Source organism: Pholis gunnellus, assembly GCF_910591455.1.
Source record: "Pholis gunnellus genome assembly, chromosome: 5".
Taxonomy (NCBI): Eukaryota; Metazoa; Chordata; class Actinopteri; order Perciformes; family Pholidae; genus Pholis; species Pholis gunnellus.
This window is the reverse complement of record NC_136531.1, coordinates 7,931,239-7,958,686: the sequence shown is the minus strand read 5'-3', so window position 1 is coordinate 7,958,686 and position 27,448 is coordinate 7,931,239. Positions and strand designations below refer to the sequence as shown.

General features: G+C 42.4%; 1 protein-coding gene across 5 annotated transcripts; it reads right to left on the bottom strand.

Annotated features, from left to right (window-relative positions):
- Positions 1–145: 145 nt before the first annotated feature.
- LOC306696278 (uncharacterized protein) lies at positions 146–27,048 on the bottom strand. Of its 5 annotated transcripts, none has more exons than XM_079159856.1 (31): positions 26,757–27,048; positions 19,700–19,770; positions 19,519–19,588; positions 19,309–19,415; positions 19,190–19,220; positions 18,969–19,085; positions 18,413–18,540; positions 18,147–18,217; positions 16,381–16,582; positions 15,991–16,197; positions 15,210–15,518; positions 14,751–15,014; positions 12,783–13,040; positions 11,826–12,188; positions 11,370–11,714; positions 9,863–10,210; positions 9,672–9,710; positions 8,798–8,927; positions 8,501–8,658; positions 7,717–8,350; positions 6,262–6,900; positions 5,056–5,158; positions 4,713–4,738; positions 4,422–4,535; positions 4,146–4,238; positions 3,845–4,040; positions 3,607–3,706; positions 2,823–2,897; positions 2,522–2,630; positions 2,152–2,254; positions 146–1,532 (listed from the first exon to the last, which is right to left on the bottom strand). In XM_079159856.1, the coding sequence occupies exons 1-31, from the start codon at positions 26,862–26,864 to the stop codon at positions 1,507–1,509; spliced, it is 5,544 nt and encodes a 1,847-aa protein (XP_079015982.1). In that variant the 5' UTR covers positions 26,865–27,048; the 3' UTR covers positions 146–1,506. The 5 variants fall into 5 exon arrangements, with proteins under 5 accessions (XP_079015982.1, XP_079015983.1, XP_079015984.1 ...); XM_079159857.1 differs by having other exon boundaries at positions 11,370–11,699; XM_079159858.1 differs by lacking the exon at positions 4,422–4,535.
- Positions 27,049–27,448: the final 400 nt, after the last annotated feature.

Sequence of the window (27,448 nt, the reverse complement as noted above, 5' to 3'; positions counted from 1 at the left end):
GCATGTAACAGAGTATTTCTTACTGATCTAAATACTTTCTACACGTCTAAATGTAGATCTATGCACATCTCTGGACAGTTAGTATAATTAACATGCTTACTTAAAGTGCATTTTAATTTTAAAAAAAGACACAAAGAATCCCATTTAAAATATTTTATTGATAAACATACACTTGCTATAAAAGACAATGAACTGAGCGCTCTATTCCTCTGAGTGATGACGTCAGGTATTCAGATAGAAGCAACGACACACAAAGGACAGAGACATTCAGCTCAGACTCTGGGGAGGCAACACTTGTGATAGAGGCAGACGAGGAGAGATCATAGGACATTGTGTTTGTACGGGGGAATAATTAACCGGGGAAGCAGCAAATCACTTTGTGTCATTGGTTTAGCTCATGGGAGGGGATGGAAGAGAACAGCAGGTGATTAGGAGATCTATTTCGAATGTTTTTTGCTGGTATGGAACTGTGCTTCAAGTCAAATTACACATTGCTTACATACCTATACATGCATGATTTCATACACACAACCAGACACACACACACACACACACACACACACACACACATGTGCCGAGACCCAGAGGTCCTTGTGAGTGTGAAATCACTCCTCCACATACACTAGCCCTCGCATTCTTTACATAAGGCACTGATTCGGATGCAGTCAGTCTATGAGAAAAAACAACGGCTAAAACATCCTAAAGGGAAAATATTTAAAAATCCAAAGAACAACAAGTATATAGTTAATAACATGCATTCTCATTCCAGTAAAATTAATTGTAAAGAAAAAAAGCTTGTGTGAGTTAGCCAGATTCCCATAACAATTGAAAAACATCATGATGATACAGGAGGAAAGTTAAAGTTTAGCTGTTGAGAAGATAGCAACGACGTACGTCAAACTCACACTACTGCATCTGAGCAATACTCACAATAACTTATATAAGTTCTTCTTTCATGCAAAACTGTAAACACAAAACCCCAAAAGAATGAGAAGGTATGACGATGAGTAAGGCATTATAATGGTCAAGCTACTTCAGGTTATCCAACCCAAACCAGTCACGTGATCAGTGCAGAAGCAGCGGTTAATGGATCAAGATTTTGAGACTGATGGTGGTTCAGCTTTTTAGCGAATTATGTTAAGCTTGTGACAGAACTGAGCCTTATTTTAGCGTCTTAACTGTGCTATGTATGGGTGTGCAAAGATTTAAACACACTGATTTCTTGATTACATCCATGCTACACATATTCAAAATGTTAAATGTGTACAGTTGTATACATGTGTACAGTTAATAAGCACAAACACACACACACACGCTGTACTGTATGTGCATGTGATGATGGTCAATCAGTCCGCATATTAGTCCAGTTTTCGCTCTCAGTAGAATCCATAAAGCTGTTTGTGCATTTTAGGAAAAGAAAACAATTCTTCTCCATCCAATCACTGACGAGGGCAATGGGGGAGGGGCGAGGGGAGAGGGGAGGGGGTCCAGTTCAAATGCAGGTCATCATAGTGTGGTGGGCTGACCTCTGCCTGCATACAAACACATGGAAAGGTGTTTAAGTCTGCTCTCATAACTTATAATTAGGTTGTTCAATAACTGTGTTTGTCTGATTGTATTCTTGTTGGAGCCACTTTATTCAACCCTTGAAATAAGGAAATAGGTGAGATGGTGTTGTCAATTCGGCCCCTAACCCCATTTTAGGAAGGGTCTAGTCTAAAGTTAAGATAGTTTAAATAATTAATAACGTTTAGAATAGTGGCAACACTTATAAGTTAAAGTCAGACATTCAGAATTTGACAAGAGAACATGAGTAATTCCATCATTTAGCTAAATGTACTTAACTATGAATGATAAATATGTGAAACTCCATTACAGTTTTTGAAATGATGGAAACATACACCAGAAAATGCAGGTACCTGTCTCTACCTCTAAACACATGAATGACAGTTCTGTTACTACTTCCACTACGTAATCCTCTCTCTCTATGAAGACCAGCGTCTTGCCTGCCACGCCCTTGAATGTGGGGTAAGAAGCTGGTTAAGACGCCCCTCTTTTAAAAAAGAAGTATAATAATGTCGTTAATGGGGGGCTCTCATGACTATCTATATATATCTGTGTGTCAGTCTCTGTTTGTGCATGTCTTCTCACCCCGAGATGCAATATAGCACTCGTGACAGCTCAGCAGTCCATTACGAATTCGTACATCAGTCCCAGCTGTGGCGTCACCCAGCTGCCCATCACACACTCCACACTGAGGAGGAGACATACAGTAAACTATCAATATTATACACAGAAAGGATTGTTTTAGACAGACTATCAAATGGTTAAATGTGTCTCACAAACACTAAGGATGAGAATCATATAATAAGAATTATGACTGCATCTTTTGCATGTATTCACACTACCCTGGAGATAATTAGGATGTACACATGCTTTAGTAAACTTTGTACATCTTCAAAACCTTTCTAGAGGATGTGTATAAAGTATTGTTTGTGTGTGTCCTAGAACAGTACGGTACCTTGAAACACTGTATGTGGAAAAACAGTCCAAGTGTATCGATGATCATGGCGGCTCCTTTTTCCAGTGGTTGAGAACAACCAGAACACAGTCTCTTCCCACTAACACATCTACACACACACACACACACACACACACACACACACACACACACACACACACACACACACACACACACACACACACACACACACACACGACAGGAGGAAAATGGACATTAAAGCACCTTCACTGCATTAAAGAACGAAGCCTACGTTTTTTCAAACATGTTTGTAGTTGTGTATGTGTGTTTGTATCATTACCTGCTGGGTGAGGGAGGCAGAGGTGCTGAAGGAGAGGGCTGCTGTTTGTTTGTTACAGCGTCATGTGATTCAGACCTGTGGTGAAAAATAAATATATATATATGCACCTCCAAAACATCCAAAACATGTTTGTAACACATGTCAGTTGATTCTTACTTAAGTAAAGCCTATTAGGTTGAAACATTTGATATTTTTCAAGGTTAATAAAGAAAAATACTTAATGGATCGTATTAGTTAAAGACTATGTAACGTCTGAGAGAAATAACACATTCCTCCTCATACAACTGGAAAGTTGAATTCACAATCAATAAAACGCGCCATTGCTGAATCAAATACACTCGGCTGCAGCCTTTCTGTAGCCAGTAGCTTAGTGTAGCTAATGTTAGCATTAGTCGACATTAGGTAAATATTGTTATTATAATGCATATTACTGTGTCAGTTCACTGACCTACAGAAATGACTCTTCTCCACGTATGCTGATGTGACATTAGCTTAGCATTGTGGCTAAATGTTTATTATCTCATATTTGTGACATATATTGGCCGCTATTTAAAGTTACATACGTTTTTCGCTTTAACTCACTGTTACGTCATACATTACTTTATATGCTACCGAATTAGCTAGAATCCAGCTACATAGAAAATGCCACTTCAGACCCAAACACTTGATCAGCCTTTGAAAGAGTTACATTTAAATGTGAGATAAGAAAGGTCACAACAACTTCACATACATTCAGGACAAACATGCAGCAATATGGGACAATCCTGAAATACAGATTGCATACCTTTTAGTAATATGTGCCTGGTTCAGCTGAGGGTTGCGATCCAGAGAGGCCGTCTTCCACAGTTCTTGTTTCTTTAAAGGTTCACCATCACATGCAGAATCTGAGAATATATATCATAACATAACCTTTTATGAGAGAAAGTCTGAGGACTACATGTTTGAACTGAGATTGAAGGAGCTGTGCAAACACAAATGTGGACACCTCTAGTATAACAGTGTGTATTTTGGCGTGTTCTCACCCTGGAGAAAATGCAGCTTGGATGCATGCTGATCCTCGTTCCCTGTTCTTTGGCCGTTTTGCTGCACAGCAACGTTTCCTCGTTCTGTCTCGTTGTTTTCTGGAGTGGATGAAGTCGTCCCCGTCTGGCCCGACTGCTGGTTCAACAAACCCGTTGGATTTAAGGGTGTTACGGTCTCCTCTAGGATCTTTCTCTCCTGGAAGTTGTACAAAAAAAAAAAAAGACACAACTCGTAAGACATACAAAAGAAGGGAGCAATGCTTTTGATTCCATGTGTTTGTCAGTCTGCATGTGATTGTACCTCTTCATTGTGTTTTCTCTCCTCCTCCTGCACTTCTAGTTGTGCTTTCTCCCACTCCTTCTTCAGCTTCTCCTGTTCTCTCTGGTATTGCTCCTGCAGAGAAAAATTGTGTATGTCAAATACTGAATGCAACAAAAAACACACATATGACACACACACACATATATAATATATATAATATACACATATATATACACGTCCAGTACACCCTGTGTCTTCGGTTTTCTCCTAAACATTCAAGGTGCCATGCACATAAACGCCATTCCACCAGTGTACCTGTAGGAGGCGCTCCTGCTCTTGTTGCCAACTTTCCAGGCGTTTACGTTCCTCATTGGGGTCCCAGACCCAGTGATTAACACGTTTAGCCAAGTTCAACATGGGGGTCTCAATCTACCCAGACCCGACCGACAATCACGCAGACACACATGTACACGGACCAAAAGGACAGAAAGAGAGGAAAGGTGAGAGGACAAGTCTGACTACAGCGACTACAGGAGACGAAGGGTCAAATGTAAGAATGAAGGAGAAACAGAGAAAAACAAGCTGGGGCTGCTGAGAGATACTCACAGTCACACTGCTCTCCTCAAGTCCTTCTGTGGAGAGAAAGAAACAGACACACACACACACACACACAGATAAACAAAAATATATCAGAATAAGAATCCCTCTTATTGGCCAAGTTTGTGCACAAATACAGGGAATCTGACTCCGGTTTTAAGTTGCTCTCAATGTTCGTACACACAGAACAATTTACAGAAAGATAGAAATTGACATACAGCTAAAAACAATGACGACAAAACTGGACAAAAATATACAAAAAGTAAGTGTAAAAGTAAATGATACAGAATGTCTGCAGCAGAGATCATGCTGTGAACTATACTATATGAAATACTATAATTTACAGACTTACCTGCGACAGTGGGAGAATATTCTCGCATGCTGTTTGGCGATGAAGCTGGCTGAGCCTTTTTTTCCTCCACTAGACTCTCAGATAACCCAGAAGTACCGTTGACCTGAAAGTGAAATTATTTAACCAAATGAATGAAACATTAACTGGATAGTGGATCTATAACTGATTTTGTCTCCATTTATAAATATGTATAAAAAATGAATGGACCACTTGTTTACCAGTTTAAAGTTGAAAATATACCGTAGCTTTTGTTCTTCAGGCAGTCGCTGGCTTCAGTTCATGTAAATACAATATTAAAATCAACCTGAAGAGACTCTAAACTTTACATAAGACATCCATCCCTGCGAACAGCGTGAGAGTGTTTCAGGTCAGGCTCATGTCTCTCCACTGTGAGTTACAACTTCTACCCTCTTTAGGACAACATAAAGTTCCCAGATGAAGACTGACCTGCAACAAAATATTCTTCATGTTCTTAAATTTTGAGTTTTAAATTAAGAAAGGAAAAAATACAACTGGTTTCGGGTTTGTGCAATGGGCATTTATGGTTGTGTGAATTTCTTCTGATTGTTTTTAATGTCTTTTTGATGTTTTATGTCTGAATTATATTTATTGTTTTCATACTGCAGTGCGGAGTATAAGACAAATTTCCCCATGGGCACATTAAAGAATGCGCTTCCAAGACCCGAGTCAGCTGCTGAACTGCATCTTTCTAATGAACAGAGTAACTAAATTCACAACATCATTTTTTAACAGCATCCATGTCTGCTTTCAGTTCGTCCCCTGGGTTTCATGTTCCACTAACAAAGCTCATGAATACTATGAAGAACGGCTGACACTAAAGTTAAGGTGTCAAGACTTCCCATGAACACTTGAATGCACCAGGATGGAACATCCATGAAAACAATTCACACTTTATTTCCATGCAGCGAAAACACAACTTTCACAGAGTAAATACGATGGATCTCCTGTCACAAGCTAATGTCACATTTCTGCAGGGTGATCTTCATAATATTGAAAATAACTGAAAAGCATGACTTTCTGGATGGGTAGAAAAATATATTCAACGCAAAAACATCATCAAAGAATCCTGTGTCCTTTTGAAAATGGTCATCAGCAATGTGAAGCGTGCATTATTTACTGTATATTAAATGGAAAACAGAAGAAACACAGGTGTTACGTCTGTTAACATGCCACATGTGATATTACCTGTCCATTGCTTTGGATGTCCGGGTGATGTGGCTCCACATGTGTGAGCTCGGTCACAATAGTTGTCGTGATGGTACAGTTTCGGCCTCCAATCAGGGAGCTGATGGCAGAGCCTAAAGACGAGGTCGACCTTTCTGTCTGTGGAGGCGGCGTCGTCTGCTCCACCGTCTCCTGATGGGCCGAAATCTGCTCGGGGGGAACGTCTTTCTCCGTCTGTTTGGAGGGAACGTCTTTCTGTGTCTTCTCCGAGGGAACGTCCTTCACTGTCTGCTGTGAGGGAACGTCTTTCTGTGTCTGCTGTGAGGGAACGTCTTTCTGTGTCTGCTGAGAGGGAACGTCCTTCACTCTCTGCTGTGAGGGAACGTCTTTCACTGTCTGCTGTGAGGGAACGTTCTTCACTCTCTGCTGTGAGGGAACGTCCTTCACTCTCTGCTGTGAGGGAACGTCCTTCACTCTCTGCTGAGAGGGAACGTCCTTCACTCTCTGCTGAGAGGGAACGTCTTTCACTCTCTGCTGTGAGGGAACGTCTCTCTCTGTCGTCTTTGAGGGATTGTCTTTGACCTCCGGTGGTGAGTGACGAGCAGCGGTAGGTGGAGTGGAAACCGTCACCTCTCCATTCACTCGCACCAACCCGTCCATCTGAGTGGGAGAAACGCATAGAAGTTAGGATTAGAGAGAGAGTAAATTTTTCTTATTTAGTGAGAATAACACAAACTCATGGATGCTATTTTTATGACTGCAGGCATTTTGAAGATATGGAAAAAACATATATCCTCTCGGTGGAGGTTTAAGAGATCAGTTGCAGCTCCTGTTGAACACATCATCTCCAATCACTTTGAGTTATTCTTCTTAACAAATGTCTTTACATATATCTAGCTTTAATGTGAAATTCACCCACTTATACTATTGTTTGGGAATACTTTTCCTAGGCTCAGGGTTTGAGCTTCAATCTACAACATTATGAAATTAACAATGCAAACCAACACTGACAAGAGAACACAGGAAAAGTGAAATTAAGGAGCATGAGCAACAACTGGAAGCCAAAGATCTGGGAACTAGCATATACTGTAAGTAGTACACATATTTGTATTCATCCAATATGTTAAGACAAAGTGGATCAGAGGTTTTGACCTTCAATTATGTTGTTGTCAGTAAAGATCCACATTAAGTTCACACAACATCTTGTTGTTGTGGAGAAGCTATAAGATGCATTTCTGCTTTTTGAGAGAAGTTGGTACTTGTTGCCACGACTGACTATGGTTGACTTATTATTAAACACATCCTCAAACTGTATCCAGACAACTAAAAACAGCATCCATGTCAAAAAGTAAGAAGTAAAAATGTTAAAACTTCCTAAATATAACAGACACTTCCTTTCATGTACGCATGAGATCAGGCGTTGAGGTGGAACAGTGAGTATCAGATGATGCCGACTGCTGTGACTGATATTCTCACCTTGACAGGTTTGTGTCCGGACTGTGTGTTCCTGGGCTGGCAGTAGGGCTTGGCTGCCAGTAAGGGGACGGGTCTGCTGGATACAGATGGAGGTGAGGGGAGTGAGTGTCCAGGCTGTGTGGCGTGAGGCTGCACATGTGCAATGTCAGTGTGTTTGGTTTGAGGCTTTGCGTCTCCTGCAATCGGTTGTTTTTGTTGTGTGGCTGGAGTCGGTTTGGATCGAGGTTCATTCAGTTCTAGTGACTGAGGTGGCACATTTTCTGAGTTTGTGACCGGGCTGAGGGGGCTGCCAGCTGTTGGGTAGCTGGAGGAGACCGACACTGATGTCTCTTGTTGAGCCGTTATATTTGTCTCCATCTCCTCCGGCTCTGTGTGCCTCTGGTCTTTCATAACAGGCGGTTCTGGTTTGTGCGGACGTTGTGATGGTTCATTAATAGGTGATGCCGTTTTGTGCTCCTTGTCCGCCTGATGGAGGTCCTGTTTGGGAGTTGCAGTGGATCTGGGTAGTTTTAGACTGTCCAGTGTTGCGTCACTGATGGTGAAGCGAAGAGCGTAGCGCTGTAAAACCATGGCGGCCTCCTCCGGAGTTGCAGCATTCCTGTAGGCGTCGCACAACTCGACCTCTCTGCGCTCCCTAGACAGAGAAGTAAGTAGAGAACAAAAAGTATTTGGTATCTAGGTCGTGTTTATGATATTGTATGTTGTATCGTTGCATATCAAGGTTTAAAATTGGCCAACTTTAAATAAATCTGTCTCATGTTAAGCGCCTCAATATCATCCTTACTTCTCCTCCACGATCTCTTTGTAGGTCTTAATGCTTTTCCTCTTGTTGCTGTCACTTCCCTCCTCCTTCATCCTTTTCTCCATCCTCTTCCTCTCTTCCTCTTTCTTGATCAGTTCCTGTGACGCGCTGCGACGCCGATTCTTCCAACGAGCCAAGTCCTGTCACGGGTCCACAGGGTCGAATAGTGGCAGAGTTAATTCAGGGTATTGGTGTTATTTCAATAAGATGCACATAATGTTTTCCCCTATACTATGTAGATGGACTCTATGCTCAATTTAAATGTCATAAGTCTCTTACGTTTTGCCAGTGGTCGTCATCTTCCTGAAAGTTGTTGTACTGTTCGTGCATTCGCTCATTACGTGATTGGCTCAGTGGTGGTAAGTGTTCCACCTCTTCCTCGTTAAGTATGTCACTCATGCTCACGCTCCTAGAGAGAGAAAAAAACAGTATAATCTTATCTTATCTTAAATACTGAATTACTGGACCCAACATTTTCACTTTGTCCAATTTGACTCTGGGAAACAGAAAATATTCCATTTTAATTCATTCATTGTTTACTTTGGTCACTTCAGTGAATATAACACAACATTTCAAACATTTAAACTGTAATCTAAATAAATAATACACAACATAAAGGAACAGTGAAGAAGAAACCTGCCCCCCTGATGACAGTAATCACAACCTATTTCTAGAGATAAGAGATGATATGAAATGAACACAAAGCAAGACATACTCAGACACAACCAATGACAGTCCACTAAACACAAATAGTACATGATTTTTCTTATTGTTCAGTATATAGTGGATTTATATTAGTTGTGTACGTGTTGCCCCAAACCTCCACACAGTAACAAAAATTAAACAAGCAATGGAGCAAACAAAACTAATTTATTTTGACAAGACAAACACGTTCATGGATTATCATAAAAGACTACTATAAATTATAGTTAAAACAAGCAAAATAATGCAAAACAAAACTACATTAAAAGTAAAAGGTGACAATAAAAAGCTGGATGTTAGTAATGAGTCATGACGTGACAATGAGCACACTGTTAGTGTGTCGTATGTTCATATTTTATTGGACTGTACTCTTAAAATTGAATGTGCACCGTGTGTGTGTATGTATCATTGTCATGCAGAAGATCATCCAGGTTCACGCCGAAAGACTTACTCAGTGTCCTCAGACATAAAAGCAACTCGCCGACTCATCCTAAAACAATAACAAAATAAAGTGAATGAGAGGAAAGAGTAAGCGAAGCAATGGGCAGCAGCATTCATGTTAATGTCACACTTCAGACTGGATGAATGGCAGAGCTACATCTGAGAGGGTGGAGTGATGAAGACACAAAAGGAGCATCTCACATGATGGGAGGTAGATCATCGTCATCCAGCCAGAAGGGTTTCCTTCGTGGCTCCCCGTCCTTCTTTCTCTCCTCCACCTTTTCCTCAACTCTTTCCTCCACACTCTGTTTTTCCAGCTCTGCCTCCACTTTACAAGTCCGGGCAGTCGCCGGACGGGATGGAGTGGTGAGCGATGGAGAGGAGAGGGGCTCGGTCACATCTGTGACAGAGCTGTTAGGGGTTGTCATGCCTCCCTGTTGCTTTCCATCCTCCTCCTCCCGCTGCCTTTCCCTCAGCCCTGCACACTTAGGGAGGAGGGTTGGGGCTTTGGAGAGCGGAGCCTGAGGTTCTGCTGCCACGTTAACGACGCTGTTAAATCCAGTGACAAGGCCAAGATTACCAGGAAATACAGCTCAAGGGATAAATAAAGACCGCATCGCAGACAACAGAAGACGGCAGCTGAAACAATCTCTGTTTTCACGATGTTGCACTTCCTAACACACAACCACAACGAGCTTACAGAGTCAGTATGTGTAGTATGTTCTGCCCCCACCACAAAACAATGAAAGTGAGTAGAATTGTGCTCAAAACTTTGAAAAATTAAATGTATAAAATTCTAAAACAGAAACTGTCAGTTTAGATAATCCATAGATCTTACTGTGATCTGTTGTCAATAGAACTACTTTTTAATGAAGATAAAGAAGATCATGAAGATGTGTAAGTCCCCATTCTGTATGTGAGGTGAATATTACATTTATGGAGCTCCCCTACCAACCAATTATCAAAATGATCAATTAACTTATGATTGATAAATCAATTGTGTCATCCCTATTAACTTATGTCCTGGTGTCGAGCAAACTTTGGAAGATTAATATTTTAAAACCTGGAAATTAAATGAAAAACTAACTGTCTGGCTAGACATCTCTACGGGTAAGCCAAAAATATGTGTTTGCTATTTTACAGGTTTGTGCTTTCCTAATATTTTCCTTGGAAGTTTTTGCTATTGTCATTTGGTATTACTTATATGAATGTCGCTATGTGATTCAGCAGTGATTTACACTTTAAATACAAAGATAACAGCTGATCACTCCCTACTGAACTAGAACCAAACAACCAAAGTCATGCCAAACAAAGCCAAGGCTAAACTTCAACAGCAACAAAAACCCGAAGGCCAAATAAGTCCAAAACAAGCACAAACTTTGCCAAGCCATATGAAATCCAGAAGTCAAAGAATCCAACCACAACAACAAATCAAAGTCAACCAGTTCTTTCATATACAAATAATATAAATTAAACCACATCAAGCGTCCAGCTGCAGGCGCTCAAACGTGCTGGCATGGAATCAAAACAACAACAACAGTCAGAATCAACTATAAATCATCTACAGAGACTTCATAGTGTTAGTACTGCAGGCCATTTCACTTGTACACATAATCAAACCTTCATCTTTGCCAGTAAAATATGCTTCGTTAGTTGCAGTAGTTGGCCGACACCACAATCTCCTCATCATTCAAACACAGTGAAATACCTTTCACTAGCCATCTTCTCTGTGAGTTTAGGTCTGTTGCGTAGTGGCTTCATTGCAGACACTGGGGCGATGTTGTATTTAACTGATCCAGGGACCGGCAGGAACTGGTTGACGGGCTGGTTTGTTCTGGCCGCGCTCGGTTTTTGGAACGACCCGGTCCTCCGAGCCATCATATCGTCCTTCTCCAGGTCAGGCGCAGGCTCATTTTCATCATATTCATCCTCATCATCTTCATATTCAAATTCGCCGCGAGACGTTGCTCGGATGACAGTCGTGTCGGGGTGAAGTTGAGACGCTTCCATGGGAACTCTGGGCGTCTGTTGCTCCACTCTATGAGGGAAACTCCTGTAGTTGGAATAACTAAACATCAAGCTGGAGAATCTCTTTGAGGATGCAAGCCACTCCAAGCGTGTTAGTGCCTTCTCAAACTGTTAAGACACACAAATCTCAGCCCACCTGACGTTGAGTTTCTTGCTCCTGTCCACCTGCACGTCCCGTTTGTTCCTCGGAGCAGCGTCAGTGGTGACCTCCCCTTGTGTGCAGCGCTTGGTGCTGGGCAGAGGCAGGAAACGGTTGTAAGTCGCTTTAGCGGTGCTTTGCTTATGGAAAACTCCTGTCCTCCTCGCCATCATGTCATCTTTCTGAGGATCGGGACTCTTGTCCTCTAACTCATCATCTTCCTCCTCCTCCTCTCTTCTCTGTTCATATTGATCCAGGCGCGCGTCCAGCTCAGCGAGAGTAGAGGCGGTGTCAGCTGTGCGGAATGGGAGGTCAGCTGAAGGAGGTGTGGTTTGATTGAGGTCTGCTCCATCTACCTGGCTATGAGAGCACCACATAAAGCTCAAACGGCAGCAACAGTGATGGATACTTTAGTCTTAAAATCCAGGCGTGAACATGCAGGAAAGAAGGCCAAGCGCACAGAATACAGATCGTAAAGAAGGACACATTTAAAACTATTAGCCCTTCTTGCAACAAATAAATAAAGGTTAGAAAAAAGACAAAAACATGCAAAACAATAAATAAATAAAAAAGACCTGTGATAACATTTTAAGCTTTTTGACCATCATAGTCACACGATAACCTCCATACATAATATATATAGCTCTACTTGTCACTGCAGCATGTGCATGCATGTGTGTGTGTGTGTGTCTTTGTTTCCTATCAAAACTACAAGCAAATCAACACAATGCAAAGAGGTGCATCCAAACTACCATTCCATTTACTTATTCAAATAGGCCTGAAATGTAAAACATGTCACAAAACGACATTGACAAGCAATTCAATTAAACCATTTAATTAGTTGTGGAACAGAAAGGGAGCTATTTATTCCTCAATACAGTCCACACTAATGCGATAGACTTTGGAGTCAAGCCATTGCAGCCTAAGTTGCCTCGTATTTGGCCTCGTCCATACCTGCGTTCCCGCTCTGAAAGCTGGGAGCCCAGGCCAATGGTAGGCATGGCTACGGTTGCCTTGGAAAGGAGTCGTCTTAGCAACTCCGTCTCCTCCCCTTCACTTGACGTGACTGTGTCTATTGGCTGCCCGATCTCAGTCACGCCCCCAAAGGTCACAACTTTGCAGTGACCTCGTCCTGCCTTTGCGGATCCGCTGAAAGGACTCCCATAATTTTTCTCCAGACAAGCTTGACACACAGGGGCCGGGCTAGCCTCACTGTAGATACAATCTCACAAATGAAGACAGGCGCACACACACGCACACACACACACACGCGCACACACACACACACACACACGCACACAGAAACACACAACAACAGCCAGCAAAAGAGCAGTGGGAAATAAAGAGGGTGGAAAATCATGAGCAACCAGAGACAGAGGATCAGACTGTGAAGACAAAGGAAGGATGAGGTGGAAATGATGAATCAGACAGGAAGTGTGGATGGTCAGAAGAGGACAATGCATGGGGTTCTGTGGTTAAATCCCTCTAACACATACGTACATTCACAACACACACACACCGAGCTTTTTATCTACTCTAGGTAGCCACATTTTCATGGTAACTGCAGCTCCTCTGGGAATACAAAAAACTCTTTATCCTATCTAATGACATCAGCGCAGAGAGAGAAAAACAAAGCCGAAGCAGTGCTCACAGCCAACAGTTGCCTCTCTTTTGGTCACACACACACACACACACACACACACACACACACACACACACACACACACACACACACACACACACACACACACACACACACACACACACACACACACACACACACACACACACACACCGGCCAATTCCCTGCTCTGTTTCAATGCCTGTCATAGAAGACTGAAGAGGACTGAAGTGCACAATAGTGAGGAGAATAAACAAGCAGATGAGAACATGGGGAGCAAAAGAGAAAAGAAGAGCTAAACCTAAGGGGACATAAAGGTGCTTACAAAAAGATACGATAGATAAACAGCGCTGAAACTGATGAAATGAATAAATCAATATTCTACTTCAGTGGCTTGACCTTCAATCTCTCTAAAGTAAACTTGATATACTTCGAAGTCTGCACGACTAATGAACGTTTATTCACATTATGGATTAATAACCTGTAGATGATTTTTTTGATTACTGATTGAATCCATCATTTTGTATAAAGTGTAAAAAGAACAGTGGGAAATTACATCTTCTATTGTTCTGACTACAACAGTCTAGAACCCAAATATTTTCTAATAATGATGATAGAAAACATAAAGAAGTAGCAAACTGTCATTATTTAAGATTATTGGGCCTTTTTGCTTAATAAATGACTTAAAGTAATTGGTTAACATTTTTGGGGGGTGCAATTATCTTCTCTCTCTCTCCGAGAGTTAGATGAGAGGACCGATGTCATGTCTAAAGCCAGTTAGCTTAGCTTAGCACAAAGACTGGAAATAAGGGAACAGCTAGCTTGACTCTGCCTACCAGCACCTCTGATTCGCTAATCAACACATTATATATTTTCTTTTTTGTCCGTACAAACAACGTCATGTTACTAAATAAGTCACTGTGGGTGCGGTGATATTTGATTTTAAAATAGGTGACACAGATAGCGTGATGACACTTGTAAATTGTAGCGGTTTAGAGAGGATTCAACCCAAATGACATTCCAAATAAGGTACCGAATTCCCCATATATTCAACCACTGTTTGTTAAGGCTTAAAAAATATCTAGTGAACGCCATTTGGGTCGTTACTTCATATAAAAGTCTCTGCAGATTTAAGATCCTCTTCTGCCAGAAATGATCTGCTTAAGACTGGATCTCAGACTAGAAGCACACACACTGCACATTCTCTCAAGTCATTTTGAAACCACACACTTGACATACAGCTGCATTTCAGTGCGCTGTACTGCATGTGCGCTGAAACAGAGAGAGAGTGTGTTGGGCACCTGGGTTCAGTCATCTTGAGTCTTTCCCACTTCTGCATATCTGCCTGGCTCAAGGAGGCAGAAACCAAGCTCACTGGTCGATCCCTTTGAGGGAGGGGCTTACTCTGAGCCCTCCTACGAGCCAAGTCATCCTTCAGCTTATTAGGCATCGCCTTAACCTTCCCCTCTTCTCCCTCTTCATCCTCCTCTTCCTCATGGCGAGGGGCAGAGTTTAAGAACGGGTTGTCTCTGCGTGTAATGATGTCAGGGACTGCTTCTTTCTCACTGTCCATTCACAGCGCCAGTACAGTGGCATCACACGGCACACACGTCACATCAAGGTGAAGCAAGCACACGTCAAACCACAAGTGACCACAACACCCAAAGAGAAAAACAAAAATAGGAGAATGGGAGAGAATTTTTAGCAGTAAGTTTGAGAGAAAATGGAAGAAAAACACACGCAAACAACCACTGGCTAACCTGATCTCCTTCTCCTGCAGTGTTTGCTGCGAGGCTCGTCGAATGCCTTCCCAGCGCTCTCGGTCTTTGCTGCTACAAAAAGGTGAAGGGACAAACTGATGCACCTTGGGACCAACGGGGCTGCGATGGGCTCGTCTGGATGCCAGGTCGTCTCTACGAACATCCGGAACTTTCCGAACCTCTGCCTCCTCTTCCACATCAGAGGAGGAGTCCCACGCAGATTTCTGAGCGCTCAAAAAGTCATTATCGCAGCGAAGGATGATGTTTGGGGATGGTGACCTCACTTCCTGCTCCTCCAGTGTCGGAGGGCTGGGGTTGGAGACGGGACGGGGTGGCAAGGTAATGTCAGAGATTATCAAAAGATCCATCGTTTGTAGCAACATGCGGAGTTCAGATTTGACATGCGTCCACAAATATTGTAATCTGGCGAGGTCCTGTTATATCAACAAAATACCACACCAACTTGGAAGTAATTCATGGCCATCGAAAACTCTATTGAAATGTTAATGACTGAAATGATTCCAACGAACCTCAGCCGTACATTAAACACAGCAAAGTAGCGAGCGGTTAGTCACATCTGCAAACACACTCATAAATAAGCCAGATTGCTTCAACCAGCTAGCTACACAAACCAAAAGTCAAACCCTAGCACTAGTGTGAATGGAGCACCAGGTAAAGAAAACCCACAAACAAAAATTACCATCATCATGATCCGTTAGTGAACACGACCAAAACTGTCAAACCACAGCTGCGGCGGCTCTCATGCCCCCTCCTCTCTGACCTGCTGAAGCGAACGGCAGCAGGCAGAACTTTGATTCCTGCCTTCTCCACCTTCTGCAGCTTCTTCTGCTCCAACACTTCCTGAGTCACCGCCTCCTCTTCCTGGGTTAGTTTTTCCCCATTATTCTCAGGTGCCCAAGTGACAGTCTTGGGAGATTTGTGGTGAAGTCCAGTTCTCTTGAACTGCTCTGAAGGGGCTTGAGGGTGACTGGGGAACAGTGTGTAATGGCAGGGAAAGATTAGGGATGAGGAGGTTTGTGTGTTTTGTGTGATTTACCTTTTCCTTCAGCTCAATTTGTGGATTTTTTCCAATGCAGCGCTAAGCAACACGGGTATAAAATGCATAATTTGCATCAGAGTTATTTCAAGCACTGATTTGTTGGTCCATTACCTGCGCTGCTCTCCTTCCTCTGTATGTGGTTTTCGTCGTGGAGTCGCGATGTAGGAGCTGGCGTTGGTTCGGTTGGGAAGAAACTGGTTAAAGGGAATGGAGATTCTTGATTCGCTGCTGGCAGTCCGTCTGGCCAACATGTCATCCTTCCGCACATCTGGCCTCCTGCCGGAAGCATCGGCCTCCGAGTCGCTGCCTCGCCCTGGGCAAAGAGCAATGGAGCATAATAGAGAAGTGAAGAAGGTTAGAAAGTATGTCAGGAATAATTTTAATTGGGCCTTGCATAATAACTCCTGTAAATGCCGAGCGATATTCAAGACATATTAGCTCCATTTTGTTCATAATATCTCCAATGCTATTACCAATTTGTTCCATGTCAGTAAGGGCAAAAAAAACGTTACAATTAAATAGGACATGAGATATTCATCTTAAATTTCTAGACACTTTAAAGCTTTTTAGGCATTTACAGTGACACCACACGGCGAAATCAGCTCTGTATTTGTCCATGTGGCTGCCGTTCTACCACCATATTAACTTTGAAAAGACTGACAATGTAGTTATGTGTCTCTTAACGTTTTCCCATCCCACAATCGTGTCTGTAATAATAACAAGTTAACTCCCGAGATCATGAATGTGGCAGCTTTGCTTAAAAAAAGTCAGATAGGCAAGAAAACAAGAGCACTCAGAGAGATTTTAAAAAAACTCCAAGGTTAGTTAAACTTATAAGAAAGAGATTGAGGGATTATTATCAACATTTTGAGTGCTCAAAATAAAGTAGCTTAGATGTATTTGGCTAAACTGTTGGCTTGTTACAAGCTGTCGGATCTGTCCCCAAATCTCAGCAACTACTTTTGGTGCAGTGTTAATATAACTAATATAAATACTGACCAAAACTACAACTATATAACTCAAGTTATATTAAACCAGAATAATTATTTAAAGGTAGATGCAACACATCTATGATGTATTCTGCAAACACACAGAGAGACAGAATAGGACAAACTGTCTCCTGTGTCTTTCTTTCTTGTTGGGTAATAAACATTAGTTGGTAAGGCAGCACACTTTCTCTGTGGCCTCCTGGGAATGTGGGGAATAAGTCTATTCCCGGCTCTGGAATAGCGTTTTTCTTGTCACCTTGCTACACACATATTATACTGTCAGCATAAAAGACACAAACAGGATGCCTGTGACACTCACCCTCAAACACAAACACACACACACACACACACACACACAGACAGACAGACAGACTGACACACGACGGGCAGGATGTTGACCTCAGCCTGTTTCCCAGGTCCAAATCTGTAGTGATTGCTACTCAGACCAACAGCTGCTGCATCTGGGGCACCCACAACCCCCCCCCCCCCCCACACACACACACACACACACACACACACACACACACACACACACACACACACAGTGTCTGAGACGTTCAGCTGTTGTCCACAGCCCGCCTGACTGGCCATAACATACCAAGGTTAAAACCCCAACATGTTAGAGAACAGCAGTCAGGCTATTTAAGGATGAGTGAGTGGGTTATATTTTGCTACTTTAAAGGACTAGTTCAACATTTATGGGAAATAAGACTTATCTGCATTCTTTCAGAAAGTCAGATGAAAAGATCAATATCCACTCTCATGTTTGTATGCCAATCACGGGGCTATCTTAGCTTAGCATAGTGACTGGAGGCACGGAGAAACAGCTAGCCCGTCTCGCTTTTATTTTTTACTTTTCCTTCTTAAGAGACATTTATCAGAACCAACCATCACTGTTGCCTCGATTCACCACATCAGGAGAAGGGCTGTGCTGTGAGCGAGAGCCAAAAGAGTCCAGACTGTCAGAAACAAAAGGAAACAGATGTATTTTTAAAAACATATTACTGTTTAACACTGTAAAATCACATGAGGGTTTTCTATTAATGGGTTTGAATTGAGTTTCTAAAATGTAGTAAATGTCATCAGCTGTATTTAACCTCTCATCAGCAATGTGAAATAGCCCTGGTGTGGGCGTCTAGACAGATGTCTCTCACCTGTCTAGGGAGTTGTCGCGAGTGTGTCGTGGTGGAGACAGAGAATCACTCCTCTCGGAGTCCCAGCAGTCGTATCCGCTGTCCCTAACGCTGCGCTTCTGTGAACTGTCGCCTCCTTCCTCACTCTCCTGCAAACACACACAAAAACACGCATCAGGCATCAGGAGAATATCGGGAAAAAGTAGGGAAGAAGCATAAAGAAGCTCACTTAAGAGAAAAAACATGGTTTGAGAAATTGATTGTAAGGGAGCAAAGGAAGAAGTCAGGTGGTCTTGTTATTTGAATAGACTTCCAATTGATTAAATAGATAACGTGTGCAGAGCCACTCTTCTTTCTCAACTCTTATTATCCTGTTTCTCATTTAGGTCTCTCCCTGAAATAGGAGTAGCTGTGGTGTAACAAAAACAAAAAGGTGTTTGCGTCCTGTGTCGTGTCTCTCCTGCCCCCCAACAAAGACAGGAAACTAACAAATGCACCCCCTGCACCTCCCCCACGCTGCTATCTGTCTTTCTGTGTGTCCCTCTCCTCCCCCGTCCTCTTCACCGTGTTCACTCACCACCACCACCTTCATGTGAGCAAGAAGCCCTTCAAACTCCTTGAGGTTGAGAGTAGGGCCGCTGTAGGATGCGCAGCCGCTGGCAGCCTTCCCAAGCCAGAACACAGTGTTCAGCACCTGAGAGACACAGATTCAGGGTTTTCATGTATATTCATAAATGCTAACATACTGGCATCGAAGACGAAGCAAGAAAATTAAATGAAAGGAGAATAGTTACTCACATTTTTTATTTTGCGGTTGCAGTCAGAGTCCCTGGTGAGAGAGAGAGGTGTGTTACTGTCGTGAGAACTACATTAAAATGTACATAAACAGGACAAAAAAGCCACGCGAGCCTATTTACTTGAGGTTAGCTCGTATGGAAGTGTCTTGCAAGTCCCCGGGGTCAAACAGCTGGGAGCTCTTCAGGCCCAACTCCTCACAGCCCCTCAGGAAGACTGACAGGTTGTCCTACAAGACAGACAGAAGGGGACCACAGACAGTCAGAGTTTATCACTTTGATGAAGCGGCTGGTTTACAAGGAGTGATGTCACACTGGAGAGTGTCTTCTTACCAGTCCAGCGATGGGGGTAGGCAGTCTGTTGATCTTCTTGACCAGCCCTGGTTTGATTGCACTCAGCAGCCTGAGTGGAGGAGGGGAGAAGCAGAGATTTATTGAGTCTTAGAGGAGGTTATGGATGTTGTTGCTACTTCAGACATCAAAAAACCGAGTGGGGGTGATGTCAGGGGCTTACTCGCATAACAGGATGCCGTTCTCCAATCCGCTGCGGAAGTCCTTGTCTCCAAAGCTCTTCCCCGTAACAGCCTGGAGGACAGGAAGAGACAGATGTAAATGTTATGTTTTAATAACAGATTAATCTGTTGCTTATTTTCTGATTAATCAATAAATTGTGAAAAAAATGTTCAGTTTCTAGAACCCAGGGTGATGTCTTCAAATTGCTTGTTTTGTCCAACCAACAGTCCAAAATCTAAAGATATTCAATTTAAAGTATCAAATTATCACATTGAGATGGTGGAAGCAGAAAATGCATTTTCTTATTGACAACAACATAAAATAAAAAAATGAGTATAGTGCAGATATCGATATTACAAAATATATTATTTGATCTATTGCTAAGTTTGATGAAAAATGAATCATTATTGACAATTAATTTATCATTTCAGCCATTTATCCCACAGAAATGTAAGAAATGTAATATTCTCTGGTTCCAGCTTCTCAAATGTGAAGATTTGCTATTCCTCTCTGTTTTGTAACATTGTAAATAAAATATTTTGGGGTTTTGAGAAGTACCAGGAGCCCAAAATACATCTCGGGCTCCTGGTACTTCTTATGTGGTCTCTGCTTCCTGACATTTGTGAGTTTAAAAGGAGTAAAGTAATATAAAAATAATCAACATATTAATCAACAGTGAAAATATGTATTATTTGCAGCCCTAATGCGATCGCTATAATTAACAAATACATATCAAGTATAAAAGTGATTGAAGTCTGTTGAAATGTGCCCCACTGTGTCCCTGACAGAGGAACCTGCTGCTGGCCGGTTCACCCATCCCCCAACATTTCTTTGCTTCAGTAGAAACCAAATTAGAGAGACGCCAAGCCACTGACACACTGCTCTGTGCCCTCATTCCAGTTTCCCTGATTTGGATGCACACAGTCGTAGCCCGATCGAACGATAACCTCAATCCTCCAACCTGGACTCCAGTTTGCAGCCTATCCTGCAGAGGCAGGAGAGGAGGAGGAAGCTAACATTGACACACTAACGCAACACCAACCCACACACACGCACTGATTTCTAGAGCGGTTGTGTAACCAGCAGCCAAAGGTGAATGGAAGAAAAGAGAGATTTGACTCTTTGGACTTCTAATCCAGATTAGCATGGATTATAATTAGCACCAAAACTGTTAACTGCAGGCACACACTCTCTCCGTCTCTACTGCTCATGTTCTGTATACTGCATGCTCTTATACATCCACCCACAAATAACCTACATTTACTCTGAGCCAATATGACAAAATGTGTCTGCAACTGACAAAAATAACAATCTGAGGTTACTTTGATGGCAAAATACTTGAGTCCTTTTGCTTCTTTGCTTTATCAGTCTTTGTCTCGTCTTTATTTCTAGCGATATGCATGATTCATTTACATTTATCTAAGTACAGTTCTGATGCACGTGTACCACATGCATGATAAGAACACACACACACACACACACACAAAGTGCATCTGCAGCTATGAAAACAGCCTATTGTTTTATTGTTATGCAAGTGATGACCAGATGTTTCCCATTGTCATCTTTTTCTTTTCCCATTCTGTCTCTCTCTCTCTCTCACACACTCTCACACACACACACACACACACACACACACACACACACACACACACACACACACACACACACACACAGCTGTTGGCATATGTCATGTTTATTAAGGTTTGACTCCAGGTCTTTGAAACATTTACAGCATGGTCATGCATAATTGACGGATAAAAGAGAGTGAGAGCAGGACAAATGTGTTTGTGGTTCATGTAGGTAGTGTGTGTGTGTGCGTGTGTGTGTGTGAGGGATGCAAGACACAGACAGTGGGGTGGAGGGGGGTGGAGGTGGTTAACGATTGTTCATGTGTAAAATTGAAACTGAAACACAGTAATTAGACACAGCGACTGATGTTTTGGATGAAAATGTAGGCAGAGGTCAAACGATTGTGTGTGTTACTGTAAGAAAGAGACACACAGAGCTTGTATGTGTGTTAAGTGAGCATCCACGTCTGCCACAAAAACACAGCCAAAGGCCCTGGGGGTATTTCAACGCCAGCAACGGTAATTCGAGCCTCCCTCGCTTCCTCTCTGTCCCCATGGTGGATTGCTCTGCTCCGTGTGGGTGAATGGCAGCAGCAGCTACCATTTAAACCCTGAGCTGGGACAGTGTGTGTGTGTGTGTGTGTGTGTGTGTGTGGGGGGGGGGGGGCAGAGCAGAAGCAGAAGTAGGCTAAAGTACCATTTACTTCATTTTCATTTTTACAGTTTTAACAACTGTAAAAACATGGAAAGAATGACATTGAGTTAGAGATCTAATTTTTTTTTATAAGCATATCATGTGCTGTAATGCATTAAAAGCGATGAGACAGGATGTTGGTAATAATAACATGGGGCCATGCTGCTGACAGTTTGTTGTTTATGTTCATCATGGAACAGTTAGGTCTCCTGAGTTGACCCTAGGTTTGTGGCTCTCATGTGATACCATAACCATTCGAGTCACAGAGATAAGCATATATAAATAGATGATAAATAGAGTGTTTGACAATAGTTGCTAGCGAGGTCATATGACGTCTTTGTTTGGATTCGAAAATAAAAGTTGCAACTTGGGAAACAAATGAAACATCCTTTCATCTGTGAAGCAGACAGTACAAATGTTTTGAGGACTCTTGGAAAAGAAACAAAGTGTTGTTTAACGACCTAAAGCAGATGCTTTGGCTCTGTGGTGTTGATGCACGGGAGGCAGAAACTAGCGCTGAATGTACTTTACTTCCAGTAAAGCCAGTTGATGGAGATGTTGAGGGTTAGAGCCCCAGTGTGATGCACAGACTGTTTTCATTTGCGGTGCTGCAGAAGCATTAGCCTTTCTATAACGCGATCCCGTGCTGTAGGCACTAATGGACTAACGTGACATACAGAGAAGAGGAGAAGACACTAAAGAGGAAAAAAAACTGAAAGAGAAAGACAGAGATTTAAAATCATAATCCAGATGGAGGATGAGTTTAATCTGGATCAGAGTAACAGTGACTCAACACTAGCAAACATCTCTTCAACTACATATCTTTATCATAGTAAAATAAATTAGTGGTAAAAGCATACTTAAATTGAATTCATGGTAACGATTAGGCGTAATCACTGCATGTAGTACTTTTAATTCAATTAAATATATATAAAATGTGGCAAAAAAATTATATTTTAAACTGACATTTTTAATATGTCCTTGTATTTCACTCTGCACTGTAGTCATACATATTCAACATATTTTAAGCTTTTAGTTTTAGTTTGTTATTACATCTTTATTTTACCTTTTTTATTTTGTGCAATTCAAGTAAATTTAAGTGTAACGTACAAAATAAAGGACATTATTTGACTGTTTGTGCGCACTTCAGGGTACATTGCATCCTAAATACAGTACAGTTTAGTACTCAGTCAAAGTTGAAACAACACAAACTAATGCTGCTTGAAAATTCTGCACGATGCTAATCGGAGCCAATCCATCATGTAGCATGAGACAGCATGCTAATGCTTTACAAAACACGTTGAGATGTCTGTGGTAATCTATTCTGGCTTCACAAAAAAAAAAACATTGAGGCATGAAAGACGTCTCTGTCAACAGCAAGTCTGTGTCGTCATTATTTCACATTCTTTCAAACAGTATTTGATGCATGGAAAATCCCATGAATCCCTGCTCTCACACTCTCTCGTGCAGACACAGCTGGCTGTCTGCGACCATTGCAGTTAATCTGCCTCGGACAGACAGCTGTGACATCTGGCACACACACACACACACACACACACACACACACACACACACACACACACACACACACACACACACACACACACACACACACACACACACACACACACACACACACACACACACATTCTTCCGTTTATTCCCTGCGTGACAGACGCCTAACTCTTGCCATGTACTGTATGCCGGTGGCAGCAGAGGTTAATTGCTGTCACTAAAGTGAACTTTGTGTTTCTTTAAGCCTGTGCAACTTTAAACTGCTCAACGTCACATCCAACAGGTGTAAAGCACATTCGATGGTGCGCATCAGCTTCGAGACGGTCTACCGGTCTAATCCCGCCTTGTCTTGCTTTTAAACAGATAGAAAAGGTCTTGTCTGTGCCAGTCTTATTTCCTGCTGGGGTCACGGGGTGATATATAGCCTACTGCTCTACTGCTCTACTGCCCCGCCCCCCCCGCCTGGAAACAGTGACACCTGAGAGCCTGCCCATGTTATGTTCCCATAGTGACCAGTGTCACCCAACCGGGGCGTGTCTGAGGAGTGTGTGAGCAGTATCATGCATAGCTGATTGACGTGTGTGTGTGTGTGTGTGTATGTGTGTGTGTGTGTGTGCATACACTTTGCATACTCTTACAGGCATGGCAACACACATATACGCAGGCTGAAAATGCTGCATGGAGTGTAGCGTAGTATGGTTCACATTGAATCATCCCCACCTGTGAGAGCACATTAATACAACACTAGAAATAGAGTCAGCCTGGCCGGACTGAAAATAACTGGAGAATTAGGAGACAGGAAGACGACAAAGCAAGAGGGACAGCGAGCAAAGACACCACAGGAGAGATTAAGACTTAGAGGCCAGCTCTAACCCGAGACTACGCTGCTTACTGCTGATGTTACGTAGTATGTTTGTATGTACAGACCACAATGCGTCCATTGCGTTCAGTGTTCAAGTTGAAGCCATTTTTGTAGTTCTCAAAAAAACAATCTTTGTGTTTGAATGATCGGATGTACTCAACTGCACTGATTGATTTAGGAATAAGTTTGAGTTATCCACAGGTGCAAAAGTAGATTACAGTATGTTGTGTTTCAGAAAAATTAACATTAAATTAATCTAGCTATATTTGTTTCTTGTAAATATTTGTATCAATGGGGAGGCTAAACTGCATTCTGTAAAAACTCTTCTGAAAAAAGATGGTTGTATTGTTATTTATCTGGTGTTTGGAGTGATGTTCACTGATTGCATGTAAATCAACCAGAAACAAAACACAATGACCACCCAAAAAAAATGTCCTTTAAATGTCTGGTTAGATTCTTTGTCTTGTTAACTAAATATTTCTAGATCTAAATCAATCCTTTGCTCGTTTTAAGACTTCCCGTATGGATGCTTGTGTTAAAACAATCAGACTTTTGCCACATTTTGTTTGGAGGATTTTGGTGATAATGTGTTTATAGCTGACACCAAACTCAAGCACTATATTGGTACCAGCATACCTGTATAAAATGTTCAAACAATGTCCAGTTCTAACCATCAATTAGTGAAATAGTATGCTGAATACAACACGGCACTTTAAAGGTTAAAGATTAAAGGTGCTCTATTTTTTTGAGACGTGTGAGAATTACTAAAAGCCTAGCTGATAACGTAATCCTTCTAACTAAAATATACACACACTCTCTTGTCATCCTTTCTTGTGATTGAGGGCGCAAGTATGATGAGAGTAGGAGACTTCATACCTCAACATCACTCATTGATGGGGCAACTGTGCGAGTTTGGTGTTAGAGTATCTGTGCATATTAATATCTCTAAAGCAAATAGGCCAATACTCTCCACAGACAGAAGTCTTTTTTCATAAATGCTGATAATTTAGATTTCCGTGCACTGTATTTGGGACACTTGACAGATATAAAAGTGGGTGGATGGGAAACGACTGATCTACTTCTGTGGCCTCTGGAATTCTAAAAGTAATCATGGAGGAAAGATGGCGAACTATTTAACTTTGACAGACAGATAAATAAACAAGAAAACAATCTTTAGTTGCCACCCCTCTCCTCCTGGTTGGGACCAGTTCAGCCAAAACCTGTTTAATTCCTTGTGATCAAATATTGTTTAGAGGCCTAAAGAGGTAAAACTATCAAGCTCTGCTTTCCTGTCCTCTTAATACGTCTAATAATACATTTGTGAACCCTTTGTGTCCTTAGTTGATAAGCACCATTATTAACAGTATAGCATCTTTAATACTGTTTGGATGCATGTTTAATCTGATTCAGAGCAATTAACATATATGTTTACATAATTAAACTTATATCCATTTTGTTGGTTTGCTTAATTTTTCCGTCTGTCATCTTACTACTTCTATAACAATGCAAATAAGCATTATATCTCTGTGTTTTATTATAATTGTATGTCAGGACTGGGTTTTTTTACAGTCTAGCAATTACTTTCACATTTGTCAAATAACAGATCTATTAACTATCCAGCTTCTTCTTCTCTATCTACCACAGCGTGTAGACCGGCTTGTGGGAGTCCTGTGAAAACACAGCCAAGGTGTGAAGTTAAAGCCAAAACTTTCACATTAAAGTATAATCGTGTTGTGCATCCAAGCCTTTGGTTTGTTTCCCAAATCTGAGATTGTTGTTGGCAGGTATAGCTATAAGCTAAATCGGGCAACATGCGAAAAATAGGTCATAACGCAGCTCCACGGGCAAAAAGAATGGTGATTCACCACTCAGGCTTATAGGGAGAGGCGTTTTTATCAGAGCAGATGATGATGATGGTGGAAGCGATGCAGCAAACGATAATCTCATCCGATGCGATCAACGGTCGGTAGGGGCCTACTGGTTACAGCATCTCAGGCGTTAATACCATGGCAACCGGAATCCACTCGCGCACGAAGAAGGGGGCGTCACACCTTCATAGCAAGTCAAAATAATAACATTGATACTAAACTAACGGGAATGGCTACTTTGAGAGGATTACATGTATGTTTTGGTCGGTGTTTAAAGTCCCCACCGTGTGTGTGTGTTTTAAATAACACCAAGAGACACATGTGTTAAAAACTTTTGCCACATATGTTCGTCCACGCGCCGCAGAGCCGTTGTCCCACACGGTAACCAGACACTGCGTCGTCCCTTCAAACAGGTGACGATGCACCGGTGCTGTGGGTATTTTTATCCCCCAGTGTGGTACGTTTCTGTCCCCGCTGCGGTGCAGCAGCAGCCCCCACCCCACCACCACCACCACCTCCGAGCCTCCCTGAGCGGTCACTCCTTCACTTACCTCTATCCATTTCTGTGCCTCCAGACACGCTGGTTCGGGATGGTTCGTCCCCGGCTCGTCCATCGGCGAAGCATCCGGGTCATCTCGACCTGCAGCGGGGGTAGCCATCTCCGGGCAGGCTGTTTACCGAGGACCAGTGTGTGCGTGTGTGTGTGTGTGTGGGACGGTGATACGTGATAAGATGCGTTTGTGGTTCTCCCCGCTCCGTAAAGTCCGTTGTTATCCTCCTCCTCGCTCTCTACCGTCGACCGCCCCGCAACTCCACACACCAGGCAGTGCGTTGCGTAGCTCTCTCGTGCTCCCCCCGCGAGTCCTGCTCAAACGGAGGTGTCGGGGGAAAAAAGCTTCTCGCGACCCCGTCACTGCAACACGAGCCAGGCGCTAAAAATAATGGTTATTGTAGACAGCCGAACTGCGCGAGGCTGCCACCGCGCATTTTGTTTAGACGTGAACGCGCAGGCAGGAATCTATGCGGGGGAGGTCGAGAGAGATAGAAAGCAATAGAAGAGAGAGAGAGAAGGATGGGGGAGCTGTGAGGTCTGTTTGAGTCCATGAAAGTATGTCCACAGGGACACAAAGACATTTCCACATGCACCAAAAAAGTCAGAATTATTAAATTTTTCCACATTTTATTTGCCCAGATAATTGTTAAATTAACTAGTCCCAGGGCTGCTGGATTGCCAAAGCCCTGG

Coding starts and splice junctions, on each gene's coding strand:
- LOC306696278 (XM_079159856.1), bottom strand. CDS start 26,864: ATGGCTACCCCCGCTGCAGGTCGAGATGACCCGGATGCTTCGCCGATG. Junction 19,221..19,308: donor TCCATACGAGCTAACCTCAA/GTAAATAGGCTC, acceptor CTCTCTCACCAG/GGACTCTGACTGCAACCGCA. Junction 8,659..8,797: donor ATGACGACCACTGGCAAAAC/GTAAGAGACTTA, acceptor GACCCGTGACAG/GACTTGGCTCGTTGGAAGAA.